The sequence below is a fragment of the Passer montanus genome, unplaced genomic scaffold (genome assembly GCF_014805655.1).
Source record: "Passer montanus isolate IOZ18808 unplaced genomic scaffold, ASM1480565v1 scaffold25, whole genome shotgun sequence".
Classification (NCBI taxonomy): domain Eukaryota; kingdom Metazoa; phylum Chordata; class Aves; order Passeriformes; family Passeridae; genus Passer; species Passer montanus.
In genome coordinates this window covers 4368115-4380946 of record NW_024367149.1, presented here as the reverse complement: position 1 = coordinate 4380946, position 12832 = coordinate 4368115, and the positions used below count along the sequence as shown (strand labels likewise).

The window sequence follows — 12832 nt, the reverse complement described above, 5'->3', positions numbered from 1 at the left end:
GCTGCTGGCCTGCTGCTGTTCTCATGAATGCTGCTTCCCTCAAGGATCAGTCCCAACCAAAATCCTTCCAAACTTCTATGGAACATTCTCACCCTTCCCACCTTTTTTTCAGGCATTCTCACGTGGAGAAAAGCCCCTCATAAGCAGCGTGGAGTCTAAGGGCTTTGTACTGTGGCACTCACCATGCTGACCTGCTTCAGGGCAAGATGTGGTGGCACTAAAGCCCAGCCCTGGTGGGTGCAAGAGTGCCTGAGACAGATTTCTTAGGGCTGAAACCAGTCTGGAACTGACAGTGGCAAAATACAAGCAGGCAATGCTTCCTCACATTCAGAAATTTCTGACTTCAGTTAATCTCTGAATTCAGCAGAAGCTGGGAACAAACAGTTTCTCCCAGAGGAAATATTATTTCTAGTCAGCACAGGGTTGGGATATTTCCTCTAAAAAAGGCAGGGCTTCCCAGTCCCTGGCAAGTTTGAAGCTAGAAATCATCAGTCTGGCAGAAACCCCTTGGCAAATCATGAATGCTCATGAGCTATCAAAGCTCTGCAAGGAAATGAATCTGCTCTGATTTATACCGGTGGGAAATCTAGCCTTTAATTTTAGTTCTTGAATTAGCAGTTGTTTTAATCACATGAATGCAGTCTGCCAGTTGTCAGGGCCACATATGCAAAACACAGAATTACTGCTTTGGTGGAGCCCGAAAAATGTAACATTTCAGTAAAGCCTTTTTTGGGGGCTTATGGACCCTTAAGAAGAAAGTGCGATGGAGAGTCATGCAACAGCCAAAGGGAAGCAGGAGCAGCCTTCTTCATCACTGCTTTGTGCAATTAGGGCACAACTGACAGGTCGTTCAGTATTAATTGGCCCCTTAGGAGCCTGAGCTTTATGAATGCTACTGCACAATGTGAGAGCAGTGGGCTCAAATCAATGACCCTGACAGTGTCTTCCCCTCTGACAGCCTCAGTTCCTACAGAAACATGCCTTACTGGAGTGTTCCTGCTGGACTCTGGGGTGTCACACCAGGGATGAGTTCAGCCACTCGGGTTCCCTACCCAGCACCAGGCAGCAAACCCTGAGCACCAGCTCTGCCACATGTGGAACTGTCTCTCTCGGGATGCCAGGGGGAGATTTTCTCCACAAAATCTTCCACTGTACACTCTCTCATAATTTTTCTGGTAGGGTTGAGTACACTAAGCCATTTTGAACTTCATGTTACAGGTCCAGGGAATCCCTAGAGGAGACACTGCATTTCTGGAAAGATCTGAAATGAGATTTCCCAGTCATTTCTGTCTATAAGCCCAGGCAGTCAACACATCTGATCAGTGCTGGTTTTCTGATATCCTCCTGCCCTGTTGCTCAAGCCATGCTGTGTGCTGTTGGCATTGCTCAAGCTCAGGAGAAAACAGAGTTGTCTTCCTCAGCAGAGACTGAACTCCTTTCTATGAAGTTTGGTTTTTCCTGAATTTCTAGGATGACCTGTAAAGTGAAATGCAATATGGTGCAGTAGAGGATGCTGCTGTATTAAGAATCCTTAGGCTGAAGTGGTGCCTGGAGAACAGAGAGAAGTGTTCATTCCTCCTCAGTGATTTCTCTCTTTGACCTTTGTTTTTCACTGCCTCAGTTACCTTTCTCCTCTCTCTCTCTCTCTCTCATGAAACAATCTGAAAGAGAGGGGGGCATGATTGATGTTCAGTGAGCTCCAGCCTGCTTCATAGAGGATTCTTCAGCAATAAATTGGAGAAGAGCCTGTGCTCAGCTGTCCCTGGCAGCAGCCAGGCTGGTTACAGCAGTGGGAGCATGGAGAGCAGACGAGGACAGCTGAGTGTCAGCACGTCTCAAGCTCGGGGAGAATTATCTCTACTCCATCCAGTGCACAGCTCGCAGTTTGCCATGTCCCCTGTGCTCACCAGCTCTTCAAACAGAGTTTGGCCCCTTAATATGGGAGTTAAGATCTGGCTGTGTTTAAAACAGGATGTAGCACGAGGCGTGGTTTGAGACCAGCTACCTCTAAGTGCACCACAGGTCTGATTGCCTCCAAGTGCACCGTGGGTCTGATTGCTCGTTTGAAACATTAGTTTTGCATCTGGGGACTTTTCATTTATTTATTTATTTATTTATCTGTTTATTTTTTTATTTATTTATAGCACCCACACTCGGGACCTTGCACCTCTGGCGGTCTTGTCTCGGCTCCTCTCACCGCCCAGCACGGACTCCCCGCACGCATCCCTGCGGCATCCCCCCGCCATCCAAAGGCACCGAACACCGGCTGTATTTTTTATGGTTATTACTCGTTACGTGCTTTCCAAACCTTTGAGAGGTCCGTGGCTCGCTGCAGCAGCGCCGAGCCCGCCCGCCGCTCCTTGGCGTTTGTCCGTGTGTCCCTCTGTCCCCAGCCCCGGGGCTGACCCGCGGCCGAGATGCGCTCCCGGCTTTTTCCTCTCCCTGGGGGAAAAAGGGGGCTGTTCTGCTCCGGGCACCTCTGTCAGCTGAAGGGGGCGGGAGCTGCAGCCTTGAAGTAGAAAAGGAAGAAGGAGAAGCAGCGGGGCGAGGATGAGCGGTGCCGGACAGCGGTGGGCGGTGGGCTGAGCCTGCCGGGCACCGCGGGCTGCGGGAGGAGGAGGCAGGAGAGGATGCGGCGGGGCAGGGATGCTGCGGATGAGCGCCCGTCTGCCTAAGGAGAGCAACACCGTCCTCCGAGGGGAAGGAAGAAAGTGGGGGGAAAGCGGCGGAGCCCGCTGAGCTGTGCCAAGGACTGCCCGCCTGACACCCAGCAAAGTTTCCCGAGCTCGGCGACAAGAGGGGAGGAGGGATGTGAGATCCTTCTGCCCGCAGCGCACAGCTGGGCTTCCAGCCCCGGTTCTGCTGGGACTGGCCATGGCTTTGCCATCCCCGACTGAAGGGTGAGGTGAGACCCAGGGCAGCCGCTCTCTCCATCGCCTTCCCTGGCTCCACGCTCCAGCCCGGGTAAGTATCCTCCCCTTCCAGGCACCGAGGCTCTCTCTGGCCCTGCCAGAGAGTTTCCCAGCAGTTTGCCCAGGAAAAAAAAAGTCTTGTGCTTCTCCTGGCAGATAAATGTTGCGTGCCTGTGTGTTTGTGAGCCTGCCTGTGTGTGGGGTGGTTGTAGCTGTCTGACTGCAATTTCAGTTTGCTGATCACTGTCATTATTTTTCTGTGCCATCACACCTCTGGAAAGAGGACTCATCTGCGGTTTGTCAAATATTTTCGTTGTGCTGCTGCACTGAGACGGTGTGGAAGGATGACAGCTCAATTTCTCTCCACTACAACTAAGAGGGAAGCGTGCTTAGCTGTACATGCTGCTGGTGCTGCTGCTGTGGCTTTAAACAACGCTCCTAAAATGCTGGCTGAATATGTCAGTACGACCTTCAAGCTCTAGGAACTCTCAGACATATGGGTGAAAGTATGTCTTTGTCCCCCTGAGAGTATAGGGAGGGGTGGCTATTCCCCTGGAAGGAATCATTATAGCCTCTGGATTTCCATCATGCCAGGTTGAGTGTGCAGCTTTTATTTTTGCACAGCAGTGCTTGCAGTAGTGCATTTCAAGATGAAATATTGTTTGGAGAAGAAACCTACACTCTAACTGATAAGAAAAGACCTGTTTCAAACAAAGAGCCCAAAGATAACTTTTTCCACTTCTGATGGAGCAGAAGTTGGTCATTTTAATCAGAGTAATTTGGCTGAAAATTTGGTAATTTTTTAAGCCATTGATTTCACTGTAGTGAAAGGTAAAAGCTGCCAGATATCCTCAGGCAGGTCAGCAGTGGGAGCTGATCCACATCAGCCCACCCTTGTGCCTAAGAAGAGGATGGAGAAGCATCTGCCTGTGCTTTAGGAGATGACAGAAGAGCAAAGATGCTTCTGTTGTACATGACAATCAGAATAAACACGGATTTTATGTTGTCATGGGGCCTTGTTAGGTGGAGGATAGCACATAGCATTCTGTGGCTTTGGTTTCTTTTTTGCTTTATCCTCCGCTGCTCTGTTGGCTTTCTCAGCCCCATGTCATCTGGTGGCCTAACAGGAATTCCTTGTGTGCAATCCCCGATGTTTCATATGGAGACCAAGACAAAAGCAACCACTGATCTACTTTCTACATGTTCCCAGTCCAAACATTTCTACGTGCTGTTAGCTACCCTGTGGTGTGTGTGCAGATCACGTTCTGGCCCTGCAATCGTGCTTGACTTCCAAGATCTGCCCCCAGCCTGATGGGAGAAGTTCCAGGCAGGAATCTCCAGTGAATCCATTATTTTCTGCTGGGAAAGGTCCATTACCCCATGTAGGTGCTGCAAGCAAAGACAAGGGGAAAGAAGTTTTGCCAGAACACTCCTGGTGCAGCTGCAGAGAGGGTGTGACAAGCTTGAGCCCCTGTGCTCGGGGATCTGTAATGATGAACAAAAATTGCCAGGGAGACAAAGTGAGCTCTGAGGAACCATGCTGGGTGAGATCTCTGCAGCCTCAAAAGCAGCCAGAAACCACAGGGTCTCTTTGGAGTGGCTACAGGTGCCCACTGACAGATGGGATGGGCAACAGGTTGAAGTTCCTCTTGAAAATCTCAGGGGCAGCCAGATCTCTGGTGATGCCTTGCCTAGGAGCAGAAGCAGCTGGAGTGTTTAGTGTCCTGCTGGAGCCCAGCTGCCTGGCTGTTCCAGGAGGGAGAATTCCTTCAGACTGGAAGCAGGGGAGTGTGAGAAGGCAGGAGGAAGAAAGCTGATGGAGTGAATCTGTGATGGTTTTTAACCACGAGCAGCCCCGCGGTTCCCTGGTGGGTAGTTTGTAGTGGGAGAATGTGGGGCCAACCAAGGGGAAGAGCCACACTGGGGTGTCTGCAGCCTCTGTGTGCTAAAGGTTTGGGCTGGCATCTGCAGGAGCTGGTCTGCAAACAGTGCAAAAATATGTCTTTAACCAGAAGCTATCTTGCTGCTGCTCCAGGGCTGGTGAAGGAGGCAGAACCAGGGCTCCAGCTCCCATCAGCATGCCAGGGTTCCCAGGCAGAACAAAAGGACACTGCTAGGCAAACATGGATATGTGTTAGCCTGGCTGATGGAGAAAATGCCCTTTCTCTCTCACACTCTCTCAGTATCCTGAAAAATCTTTGCCTGCTGAGAGACTTCTCCCCAGTCAGGCATCCCCAGACGAGGAAGGATTTAATCCTGTGATGCACCTGTCCCTGTCAGCTCCAGCTGCCTCACTGAATAGGAACTCTGCTGAAAGTTGACTGCTGCACGCATTCAGGTCTAAACAAAAGCCCAAGCCAAGGAAATGAGATATGACACCTGGCAGAGAAGCAGAGAGCTTTGCCTCAGCTGGAGGTGCCAGAAAATTTTATAACCTAGGAAACATGTTGAAAATGCCCGGCTGATCCTGCTGGTGTGTGTCAGTGTGATGGGTCATGGCTTATTACTTCTTGTTTTTTTGTTTGTTTGTTTGGTGTCATTGTTTGGTTTTGTGTTTTTGTTTTGGTTTTGGGGGGTTGTTTTGTTTTGCTTTTGTTTGTTTTGTTTTTTTGTTTAATTCAGTGGCTACAGAGTGTTGATAGCACAACAGAGATTCTTGGCTCTTGCCATAGAAACTGAGTGGTATCAGTTTTTTGCTGACAACACTTTTGAAAGGGATTTGACAGGAGAGGAGGGAAGAAGCTAGGGAGCTAGGCAGGAGAGGAAGGAAGAGCAGACTGCTATTGTTTGCAATCTGGCTGGGAAGAGAAATGCTCTCCTGCCTGTAAAATCAAAGACATCACCAGCAAACTGCTGACAAATTGGCTTCTGGCAATTTGACTTCCCAGCAAGTACGGCAAACACAAATCCAGCTCTCACCACATCCAATAATCTCCTCCATGGAGAAGCTGCTACTGTCAGTCAGGGCTGTGTTACTGCCTTGGGTCCTAGACAGATCCCCACACAGGCTCTTTTTCAGCTTCAGCATCTCAGTTTCCATGAGCCTCCATCCTGGAGCTGATACTGCTCGTGCTCAAGCCTTGTACAAGTTTGGGTTTATGGCTGCTGAGGCAAGCAAGATTCCCAGTCTCCTTATGTGGGGTCTCCTGTGATCACACCAAAGATGGTGAGATGCATGGTAGAAAGCATGGTCTAGCTGACAAAACACCCACATTTGCTCCATTTTATTACAGACTTGTGTGAGTGACAGGGTGTCATTCAGTGTCTGTGGATGGCTTTTGTATCACTGAGCATCCAAGTGTTACCTGCTCGAGGGATCTCCAGGGCTGCCTCTGTAGTCAGCTCAGCCTCCCAGAACAGACATTTTTGGGGATGTTCTGGGTCATCTTCTGGGACCTTTCATTCCCCACTGGCTGGAAAGGCAACCTGGATGACCCATTCCAACTAATGGAGAACTGAGACATGGAGCAAAGTGTCCCTCTTTCTGCACAATTATGGACCATTACCCATTCAAAAATATCTCACCCTGGTGCTGCAGCGAGGGATGTTCAGGGCAGTATTGATTCTGTTATTTTGGGCAGGTGCTGTGTGGGTGGTGGCAAACCCTGTGAGACCAGCTATGGCACAGCCTCTGGCCATGGCACACTCGGATTCACCTGGGCATCATCCACATGGAGAGCAAAGGACATGGAGCACTCTGGGCTCAGTGCTCCAGCCTGAGAGCGGCCACATGTGACCACCACAGTCAGGGAGAGTTGAGCTTTGAAAGCAGGTTTGGGTTTGTGCTTAGTTGCTGGCACCAGCAAACCCAGAGAAGATGCTGGTCCCCAGCAATGGTATGGGAAAGGTGCTTTGGTTCATTGCCCTAACAGCTGCTTCTTCATTCCTCTCCAGGGTTCCAAGGCAACAGGAGACTGGAAACAGCCTTCTCAACACAGCATTCACCCTGTGAGGACTGAGGTGACTTCCAAGACTCTTCTCAGCATGTTCAGTGAAAAGAGCAGCGCCTCTTTGTCCCAAAAACCCATCCAGAAGAAGACACGGCCCCAGGGCCTCCCCTCCCCTGCCCTCTGCTGTGCCTGTGGACTCTGCATCATGCTAGCAGGGATCAACATCACCTTGGTGGGAGCATTTGCCTTTGGGACCTTCCTCCCTGTGAACAACCCTCCCATCATCATCGGACCCATCTTGCTGGTGGTGGCCTTCACGTTCTTCGGTGCCTGCTGCATCTGCAGCCGCAGGCCCCCAGCCCATGGGGCCCGCAAATCCAAACCAGGCTCTAACATTGGCCTCATCAAACCTGGCAACACAGCCTTTGAAATTGAAACCAGCGAGCACACGGTGCAGGACACCACTGCTGTCCAGCTGAGCCCCACGAATTCCCCCGTCTCCTCCAAAAAGTCCACGCCGGTTCACGAGAACGCCAAGGCTTGCAAACTCTTCACCATGGAGGGCAACGGGCCAGTGGCCAAATACACCACAGGGGGAGAGGCCATACAGCTCAACCTGCCCAGGGACCTGGCCACATCCTAAACCCGGGCAGAGCTTTTGTCAGCAGCCAGCCAGACGCTGCAATGGGCGGGCTGGAGATGTACCATCAGTCAGAGGTGTGGGGAAGGTGCTTGTGGAAAGCCAGCAGACAGTCAGGTCTCTCTGAACCACTTTAAGAGAGATGGATGCAAGAGCAGAAAGAAAAATAATCCAGATTTTTGCTGAAACATGCCCATTATACAGTTTTTAAAAGAAAACTGATAATGATGCTGCTGTGAAAAGATGATCTTGGTTCCTGGAAATACGATGCCATTTTTGGGGAGCAGATAGGAAGAAGGGAATGAATTAATATGTCTCATATAATGTGGAAATGTGACAGTTGGAAGGAGAGGCTACATGGGACTGACAAATGACAGCTCTTGCTTCTCAGAAGTGAAGCAATTCTTGGACATAAAAGAAGCAGGAATGCAGTAAATTACAGCTTGCTGCCACTCAGTCACAAGAAGATTTCAGCTTTTTTTTGTGCCAGAATTTTTGGCACTAGGGACAAAGCCATGTCTTTGCTACTGAAAAAGCAGTGTGAAACCATCTCTCCTCTGTTGAAAATTCTTGGCCCATCTTGCCCTCATTTGGGTGATTTTACTGCCCATTCTAAGAGAAGGAACCACAAGGATCACAATCAGCACTGGTATTTTCCTCTCATGTTAATGAGTTTGAGCTGCAGCTGTGCTACTCCTCACAGTGTATTTCTTGGAAGATCAGTCAGGCTGGATCCTTGTGGATAAGCTCCTGGGGTAACCAGAGACTAACAGGAGCCTGCAAATTTAATTTTTAGGCTGTGATTATGTATTGAGTACTAGGCAACATTCTTCCCATTTTTTTGTGGAAGGCTGGCTGGGGACACGCCTCAGGGCAGGGGGTAGATAACTGTATGGACTTGAGAATAGCTGTGCTGGAAGATGGTGACTGTTCCTCCTTCCCTGAAGTGACTGTGAGATCCAGGAGTGGATCCTTGCTGCAGGAAATGGGCTGCTCAGTGTGCTCATGGGCTTGCAGAAGAGAATTTATCAAGAGCTGTTCCAAGCAAAGACGCCCCCTCTGCCTCAGAAAGACCCTAATCTGATGGAATAATGCTGAAAAGGATTTGTGTTCTTCTCTGGGGGACCCTGGCTGGGAACATGGTGCTGTGCAGATGGGCTCTGCTCTGACTCCTGTTCAAGTGTGGGATCAGTGTGGGGAAGGACAGCACTGCTAGGCAGGACTTATGTGTGGGAAGGCAGCAGCAAGAGAGTGGATCTTGAGTAGGAATGGCTGCACAGATCCTCTGTTTATGGTAACTCTATATTTGAAATGAGGTTTTGGGACTTTGAGAGACAAGGAAATCATCTGGACCATACCACATCACTACAATGGCCCTGCTAGCCCAGACTCCAGTTTCTGACAAGGCTGAGAGCAAGGTCTGGAGAGGAACATAAAGACAGGGGAAAGCCAGGATGCTGCTTGCCAGAAGTGCTGTCCCAGCTTCCAATGTGCTATTGCTTAGGAGCTTCCTGAGCTGGAAGTGGTGCCTGTATGTAGCAGCCCTGAATGGATTTCTCCCCCATGAAATAATCCATTTGCGCCTTGACTGTCTGTCAATTCTCATCACGTGTGATCCTGCAGCAGAGAGTTGCACACTTTGGCTTCTTTTCATCCTGCATCCTACTACCTCCCTTTGGTGGCTCAAGTTTCCCAGGTTAGAAGGGTCAGCAAACAGCCCATGCCCTCACCACCACTCGGGTTTTCTGAGATGTGTTATCCATGTCATGTTCCCTCCAGTCATCTCTCTCTTACAGTACTTTACATCTCCTGTAGCCAGAGAGAGGAAACCCTTCCCATTCAGCCCAGCAGCAGCTGCTTGCTTGGCTGAGGACAGCACAGCCCTGAGGCTTTAGCCATCAGAAATCCATGTAGAGAGAGATGAGAGGGCTAAAGGTGAAGTGCTGGAGGAGAGAGAGGGCTTGTGGCATGGCCAAGGCTCCCCTTGGCCACCAGGCCCCTGTGTGTGGCCAGGCTGTGGGAGCCACATGGGTGCTGTGCCAGGGACCACGTGTGGCCATGTGGGAGCTGGAGAGAAGAGCCATGGTGCTGTACAGGCCATGCAGGAGGGCTCTGGCTGCTCTGGGGAGCCCCTGAGCAGCTGATGGTCCCTGCATGAGCCCAGGTGGGATGAGGTTGAAGTAATTCCTTGACAAAAGGTTAACCAAAGAGTCGTGAGTCCTTGAGTCCTGCAGCAGTTTGCTGCCTCCAACAGCTCCTTCTCCACCAAGGAATTACATCTTGATTTTAACAGGGTGGGTCTGTACTGATTAGCAGGAGAAGAGGCAGAGGGGAGAACACCCTTTGGGAGAAGGGTGTTTGTGTAGAGCTGGGTAGACGCAGGTTCAAGAGCTTGGTACAGCCTCCAAGTCCTGGCAAGTCACTGATTTGTGCTGTAAGAGGGCAAACACCTGCTCCCAGCTCCGTGGAAAGCTTCTTGAAGGATGAGCATTGCCAAGGAGCAGGGTTGGCATGGGCACACCTGAATCTGGAGATTGCTCCGAGCTGGATGGGTCTGCACAGCCTGATCCCTGTGTGATTTCCCTCAGTGCTCATTTTCTTGGGGAGCTCTGCCCCCAGCACTGCCTGCCCACTGGAATGCAGGAACTGCTGTGCTGAGAAAAAGGCTCCCTCGATTTCTGCCTGCCCATGAGTGCTGTAGCAATTAAGCAGAACAGCTTGCTGATGTAGGTTTAATTCCCAGCTTGCTGGCCTCACTAGCATACAACAGCTTGGAAGTCTTTTAGAGACATTTCCCATGTGAATGTGGTTAATGCAAGACTTTTCTTTGAGCACTCGGAGCCAAAAAATTAGTAAAATCAAGTGATAACCACACAATTCCTTTCTTTGATCACTGAAGTCTTGAAAGCCAGGACTGGACAGCATCCTGGAGTCACTCCTATCACAGCTGCCCTGTGAAATGCTACCAGAGGTGGATAACACAATGCCTGACCAAGAGAGGACAAGCAGCAGAGATGGTGTCTGGCAGGCACAGGGGCAGGAGCAGTGAGATGCTGATGCCCTGGTGTGGTGGGTGTGCCCACCAGGCTGTGACCCCCCTGCCCAGCACGGTGGCCATGAGAACATCAGCTGCCTTCCTGCTCTTGCCTTCTTCTGTCTTTTGTAACTTCCACGTCTGTCTGTCTGCTCACCCCTGCGGTCAGCTGTGCCTGATGTTGTTGTGAATCTCGTGCCTCCTTGTGTAGTGGGAGATAAGGAGAGTTCCTAGTTCTCCAAGTCAGCATTTCTGGTGTGAGTCTTTTTTTTAAAAATTGCTATTTCTGTGCGTGCAATGTGGAATCTGGAAAAGAGAGACACATTAAAATAATTGCACTCAGAAAGCATTTGGCCTGCCTGCCTTTTCATTCTAACAGCCACCTTCTCCTTTATCCCCAGACTGCGTGTTCCCCAATCCTGTCTGTGTTCATTTTGCCTCATGCTCCTCACTCTCCTGCTTGTTTTCCCAGAGAGTGCAAGCAGCTGCAAGGAAAAAGTATCCCTAAGAATTCACATTGCTTCTGGAATGCCACTTTTCCCTGGAGTCCTGTTGCCTAAACCCTAGTCCCACTGCAGACTCCCACCATCAGTTTGACTAACACAGGAATAACCAAATTCAGCCTTTTTTGGCTGCAGGTGTGTGTTTAACCCCCAGCTGGGTACCTGAACAGGCCAGGTGTGAACTGTGGGTCTCTGGCATCTCAGGGACACAGGAGCAGCAGGGCTGGGGTGGGTGAGGACTGTGGGCTGCTCTGATTCAGTGTCTCTGAATCAGAGAGGACTGGACTGGATTATTTCAGCTGATCCTCCCCAGCCCTGGGTAGAGATGATATTTAATTCATGGTGCAGGGGAGGGAGCTGTATCTGTGTGTGCCTGTGTGTCAAGGATTGGTGCTGTCACCTTTCTGGGCCTGTTCTGGGTTTAGCCCAACATGGACTCTTGGAGATGAGTCAAGGAGGGATGGCACAGCGAGAATAAAGAGGATTTGAGAGCCTTGCAAATTCACCTCCTCAAAGGGCTTCTCTCCCATGTGCAGCCAAGTGATTTGAGATGAGAGGAAATCTCTCCACTCCAGGCAGCCTGGCTGGTTAAAGACCTGAGAAATTAGCTGGCTAAGAAGGCTCCACTGACAATGTGTGTAAAATGAAAACCTTTCCCCTGCAGAAAGGATTTTTTTTGGCCATTAGGAAAAACTCCCTGGAAAGGTTTTTCCTTTTTAAAAGTGGGGCCAGAGAGAAAAGCATGGAGGAGAGTTTGCTGAGCATCCACTGCTCTCCTCCTGGACTTGCAGCTTGTAGCATTCCTGCCACAGTAGCTGCTCTGCACTAACCTGAGCTTCTCTTTCCATCTGGAAGAATAAGCCAGAAACATTCCATGAAATGTAATTAGCTTTTTCTAATTTCCAGCCCAAATTTATTTGTGGCTGGTTTATTTCCTTTTATCCTTGTACCAACAATGGCTTTTAACCTCCGGGAAATTTTAATCCCTGAAACATTTTAGGTTTGCTGCAGATCTCCTAGAGCTTTTCTTTCAATGGGCTGAGCTGGCTGATTCCTTCCCTCTTCCCTCCTGTGAAATGCTCATCTTTGCCCAGGAGCCCTTATTCTCTCTGCTTTATTCCTTGGATTTTGGCTCAGGAGCTGAACAGCCATTCTTTTGCAGGACTCCCAAGTCCACAGCAAAGTATAAACCTTTCAGGTCTGTTTTGTGCAAGAAACTGGGCACTTTCCTTGCATAAGGAAAGGAAGAGGGGAAAAGTCCCTGAAAGAGCAAAAACATCCATGAACATGTGAAATTTCCATTTGCAGAGTCCCTCTGTTTAAAAAAAAAAAAAATAGCTTTTATGTCATTAGTCTCCATTGAGTCCATGGCAAATGTGCTCAATTTAAAGGTTGAAAGGCTGTTTTTCTCCAACTGTCAGATGTTGTCAGCTCAGCTGAGCTTTCAGCAGCCATGGGAGAGACCCTCAGCCACTGCCAGCAGCCCCACTACAACACACTCTAGGAAAGGTTTGGGTACTTGTTTAAAACTCCTGGATCCCAGACTGAGCTCCCTGTTTGGGGTGGCCCTGCCACATGTCCCCAGAGTGATGTGAAGCCACAGCAGATGTCCATCCTCTCCAGCAGCACAGCCCTCTGCATGCACCAAGGTCATGGAGCAGCTCCCTGCTGCTGTCTCACTCAGTTTGCCCTCACACACTTCCTAAGGAAGCCAGGAGCCTGACTTCTTTAACTTTAAAATGAATTTGAAGGTCTTGGCGATTGACCCCATGCAGTGGTGGCCAGTCTAGGGTTTTCTGCTGTCCCAGCTGCCCCCAGTGCTGCCCCAGAGAGCTGCAGCAAGGAGGTGACCT

General features: G+C 50.0%; 1 protein-coding gene across 1 annotated transcript; it reads left to right on the top strand.

The window, feature by feature from the left end:
• The first annotated feature begins 2511 nt into the window (after positions 1-2511).
• Positions 2512-10808, top strand: TMEM275 (transmembrane protein 275). The gene is made up of 2 exons (XM_039711836.1): positions 2512-2964; positions 6807-10808. Exon 2 carries the CDS (start codon positions 6897-6899, stop codon positions 7443-7445), a length of 549 nt encoding a protein of 182 aa, XP_039567770.1. The 5' UTR covers positions 2512-2964; positions 6807-6896; the 3' UTR covers positions 7446-10808.
• The last annotated feature ends 2024 nt before the right edge of the window (positions 10809-12832 follow it).